Raw genomic sequence first — 5,404 nt, forward strand, 5'->3', positions numbered from 1 at the left:
CCACGCCGCTGGGGCGCAGGTGCCGGGGAGGAAGGGCTCGTCCGGCTCCTCTGGCGGCGTGGATGCTTGGCTGGCAACTCCGACCACGAACGTCCAATGGTGTCCTCCATCTGCCCGAGACGGGAAGGGATCCGAGAGCTGGAAACGGGGCGGTGACGCCTCAAAAGGAATGACATTGGCATTTACTCTTGAACTTCTTGGACACTTTAACACACACACACACACACACACACACACACACACACGAAAGAGCGCTTCTGGCTTGATGTCTCCGTTACAACACTGCATGATTCTCATGCTGCAGGAAAGTCACTTACTTCTGGGTAAAAGGAGACGGTTCTGTCCTTTTTATTTAAGTGCGGGTGTAGGGGCTGTGGCCGGCCCGCTGCCCGCCTTGTGCCCATCCTGTCATCTTACTCCCAGGCGCCCAAGCCCATGGAGAGAGAGGCTTGCGGGTACAAGACATTCCGTTTAAGAGATGTTAGAAAAATGTTAGGTACCAGTTATGTGCCCAACCTCAACACTGGTTTTCACAGAGCTGGGCCCAAAAGAAGCTTATGACGGAAGAAATTCCTCTGTTTTGCAACGTCAGAGTGCCTGAATAGCGTTTCTTACATTTGAAATAACTTGCAGGTGACCGCAGCCTTTAAAGCATAGGATTCAAAGTTATTTTCCAGAGAACAAAACAGTCAGCCCTCTTGAATGAGGAACTTTGAGAGCTGATTTTCTTTAGGCTTTACGCCCTCTTTAAACTGCTGTGAAGACGCAGGCAAGAAGTTAGTACCGTAGAAGAAAAGGGAATCGATGATATATCAGTGCTGGAGCTAGACTTTAACTTGGTTAACATATTTATGTAAAACAGTTTTAATGTGGTTACCTAGATTACTGGTCTGTTGTATGTGTTGAGGAGGCACAAGTGATTCAGTTAGATGTGGAGAGAAAATATTAGAACTTCCATTAGTTTACCTTTTAAAACTATTACTTTAAAATTGTTTTCTATTTGTGGATTTTGTAATGGGATAGTTTATTAGGCTAACATTACATGTATATAAATAAACATACTGAGGATGAATGTACAAATGGGGGGGGATGACAAAGTAGGTTAATACTTGCTTCTATGGAAAATAATATAATCCTATATAATAAAAGCGTAGTATGCGAATTGTCCCCTCAACTGGGAGTTGTCCGAGAGTTTGGCCAGGGAGCCGGGCCGGCCGGGGGAAGGGAGGGAGGCCCTGGCAGTGGCAGGCGGCTGGCAGCTGCTAGGAACCCTACCAGTGCATGAATTTTGTGCACTGGGCCTCTAGTAATTAATAAGACAAGAATAAACTGTTTTTTGTACTCACAACTGTAAACCTACTTTTGCCCAACCCTGTATTTTTTGTATACATACCTACAAGTGATCAAAACAGTTTACAGGTCAAGGGCCTACCTAGATAACGCCTTTTGTATAGGAGATAAATATTTTTAATAGGATTATTGCTGTGAACATTTCACTTTGCTGAAATATTTTCTACTTATTCACCATACAGAGGGGGGAAAAGTAGTTTTACAATTGTGAGTATTCAAAACACGAGTTTATTCTTATATTATTATTTATTAATTATTGTGTTATTTTCCATATGAACAACTGTAAACCCACTTTTGTCCCACCCTGTATAAGTGTCTACCATAAGCTAAGTGCCATACGAGACATCAGACTTGATAATTAGGTCACTGGTAAATAGTGGTGGAGCTAAAGGTAGAACAGAATGGGCTGAGGACTTTGGAATGATTTAAAAGGTACTTTGTGTATTTGAATTTAACACATGTATTATAGCAATTAAGGTATATTTATAATCCACCCAAATCCCTCTTTATATATTTAATGAATTGATTTCAGAAATAGTGTGTGCACCAACACATATTTGTCATTAGAAGCAACTCGTTCAAGCTTTATTAATAACAATGTTTAGCATTGTTCTTTATTTCATATATAAAAATTCTGTGTCATTAATAAGAACGTAGTCCCTTGAGGGAAAAAATGGAGATCAGAGATCATTACTGATCTTCAACTGAGCTTCAACATGAGTTATTGAATTAAGTATTCTTTATGTTCACTAGCCTCTAATTATTGAATCAGTTTCCAGATCACAGGAGCCAAAAACTACCTTTCTAGCTTTATCTCCTGCTCCTGCTTCCATATGTTCTCTTATTCAGGCACACTCAGTTTTTTACCGTTTTGTGTTTATGCCAGGCTTCTTCAAGAACTGTCTTTACAGATATTCCCTCTGCTTGAAATGCTTGTTCCTTCCCTTTTCTCTTTTCATCTCCTTCCCTGGGAAATTCTTGTTCATCCTTTAAGAGCGGATAACTGTGAGTACTTTCAGAGCCCCCCAGGCACAGTTTGCTGCTGTGTCTTCTATGTTCTCACAGGGTTTAATGTAGATGTTTTAGTGTACTTTACCTCTTACAATATAATTTGCCAGTTGAATAGTCTATTTCTTCTACATCAGGGATGGCAGTTAATGTCAACTTTTTCTTCTCTGTGTTTACTTCATAAGTGCTAATTGATCACAACATTCTCTCTGGTTGAGAGAATGGGTATATTATCAAAATTTATCAGACTAATGTTAGAAACAGACATTAATTATCTCATGTTAAAGTCAAATTGAAACCCTGTATCAGACTCATATTTTAATGTGTAAATCCAGGATAGGTTATAATATCAGTAACTTAGTATTCATTTCAGATATCAAAATATCAATGTAATACTATTATTAAAAAGTATTTATAATTATTTTCCTAAAAGTAAAACTATTACATGTATTGCAAATATAAAATTTCATATTTATATAAAATAAACATTTTAAATATGCTTATAAAATGTTAATGTTTTAAAATACATTTGTAATAAGACTAACTTCCAAATAAAATATACAAGCATTTCAGTATTTAAAAAGAACGAATTATACTATAGTAATGAAATCTGGTATTGCAGTCATGACTCAAGTCATGCCTGTGTGGCCTTAGTTCTTAAGCAGAGGCTAAAGTAAGTGAAAGAAGCCAGCCTGCAGTAAATATTTGAGGTGAGCTTATTGAAGCCCAATGCCATAGTCCATTGGAAATAAGACACTTCATTGCTGGCTATTTCTTGATCTTGCCAGAAGCTGTAATTTAGAAGTTTTTTTACCCAACTATTTCATGATTTTTCCTGGCTGACAGTGGTTTTAAAATGCATCCCATGTCAGAAAGGTTGAAATACCAGGGATGGGGCATACACCTTAGAATCAGTGAACTTAGGGTAATGACTTTGTGTTTAGACCGGAATCTGTTATTTGTTTGATAGTTTAGTGCTAAAATATTAGGTCATTTTGCTCAAATTTGATATGGAAGTGCGGGAATGTGTTCTTTGTACATAATTTTCAGAATGGGTTTTATTGGACTATTTAATCTGTGAACCTGAATTTAGTTGCCGTAGGGTAAACATCTCATGTTTGAGAATTATCAGTATCCATTTTTTTTCTCTCCCAACCTTAAGATGCCATGGCTTATTCAGGGAAAGATAACTATAGAATGAAAAGTTATAAGAATAAAGCCCTAAATCCCCAAGAGATGCGTAGACGAAGAGAAGAAGAAGGAATACAGCTTCGAAAACAAAAAAGGGAAGAACAGGTAGGTGTTTTAAAATAATTAATTATGCTTAACACAAAAAACATTATATGCAGATTTTAGAAGTTGTATTATGTTGCTAATTTTTAGAGAATTTTAAATGAAAAGTGTTTTAGGAAATTGAATATAGATAAATCTATTCTTTAATTTACTGGACTTTAGAAATAATATTAGCAAATTCATGTGTCAGAATCCTGTGCTATTTTTAATCACTGATAGGCATAGCTTTTCTGTTTTATTGATAAATATATTAGGTTAATTATATTTCTACACTAGTGCTAAAGAAATTTTTTACTTTTGAGTCTATTTAGATCACTTCCATTTGTTATTGTAAAATTTGCCTCCTAAAATAACATTAATCATATTAATTTGTTGCTTTTGTGGTTTTCATAGCTTTTGCCCCTAAGTTAATTATAGTCTTTTTTCTAAGCTAATCATACTGTTCCTCCTGTAGTTTCATTATCCAAATCTCTTAGCCTTCTCTGTTTGAACTTTGTCTGTATGACATAAGGAATTGAAAAATCTTTTAAAAGAGTACATCTCAACATTTTTCATTCTAAGATATACTTAAATTTAGAAGAATCTATAATAATAAAAGCCTCATATGCTAATTAGACCGGACGTCCTTCTAGACGACCTTCCAGATGAAGCTGTGGTGGGCAGGGGCCGAGGCAGAGGCAGTCGCTGCGGTGGCATGGGCCGAGGCAGAGGAAGCTGAGGCAGAGGCAGCCGCTGTGGTGGTGGGGGTCGAGGCAGAGGAAGCCGAGGCAGAGGCAGCTGCGGTGGTGGCAGGGGCTGAACCCCTTGCACGAATTTTGTGCATCGGGCCTCTAGTTTATAAATAATAAGGAGGATGTGGGTTTCACATACATGAATTAAAATGAATGTGTCAAGCCCTAGCCTGTTTGGCTCAGTGGATATAGCATTGACCTGCAGACTGAAGGGTCTAGGGTTCAGTTCCCCATCAAGGGCATGTACCTTGGTTGCAGGCTCGATTTCTGGCCCCAGTAGGAACATGTGTGGAGGCAGCCAATCCAGGTGTGTCTCTCACATCCATGTTTCTCTCTGTTTCTCCTCCTCCCTTTCACTCTCTCTAAAAATCAATGGGAAAATATCCTCAGGTGAGGATTAACAAAACAAACAAACTTGAAAAGGACTAACAATGAAGAAAGTAGAGAAAAAGGCCTGTTTTAGAAATATGATTATGATTTGTCATCTCCCTATATATAGTATCTAGCACAGTCCCTTCTGTATTATAGGTATTAAAAAAAGAGAACTCTGTTGAATTAATTATTTGAAAGAGAACTGTGTACAGATTGAAGAAGACCAGTGTTTATTTAGCTATAAAAAATAACAACTTTTTTACCCTCAATTTTGACTTAGGAAATGTACCTTTATTTTTTTTTTTAAATTTTTACAAGTCATTTGGTATCTTAAATGACAGTTAATGAACCAGGATGAAAATAGTAAAGGGACATTATTATGGCAATTTATATCAGTCATTCTTTAAATACCAAAAAAATGTGTTATTGTATAATCTATACCAGTGATGGCGAACCTATGACACGCATGTCAGAGGTGACACGTGAACTCATTTTTTTGGTTGATTTTTCTTTGTTAAATGGCATTTAAATATATAAAATAAATATCAAAAATATAAGTCTTTGTTTTACTATGGTTGCAAATATCAAAAAATTTCTATATGTGACACGGCACCAGAGTTAAGTTAGGGTTTTCCAAAATGCTGACACGC

At 37.0% G+C, this 5,404-nt stretch overlaps 1 protein-coding gene across 1 annotated transcript in view; it reads left to right on the forward strand.

Moving 5' to 3' along the window:
• Window positions 1-3,076: 3,076 nt before the first annotated feature.
• KPNA5 (karyopherin alpha 5 (importin alpha 6)) overlaps window positions 3,077-5,404 on the forward strand; it is a 34,989-nt gene continuing 32,661 nt past the window's right edge. Inside the window, exon 1 of the mRNA XM_005858919.2 lies at window positions 3,077-3,654. Within this exon, the coding sequence (XP_005858981.1) occupies window positions 3,526-3,654 (129 nt within the window). The 5' untranslated portion in view covers window positions 3,077-3,525. The remainder of the gene's footprint in view (window positions 3,655-5,404) is intronic.

Source organism: Myotis brandtii, unplaced genomic scaffold, assembly GCF_000412655.1.
Source record: "Myotis brandtii unplaced genomic scaffold, ASM41265v1 scaffold123, whole genome shotgun sequence".
Lineage (NCBI taxonomy): Eukaryota > Metazoa > Chordata > Mammalia > Chiroptera > Vespertilionidae > Myotis > Myotis brandtii.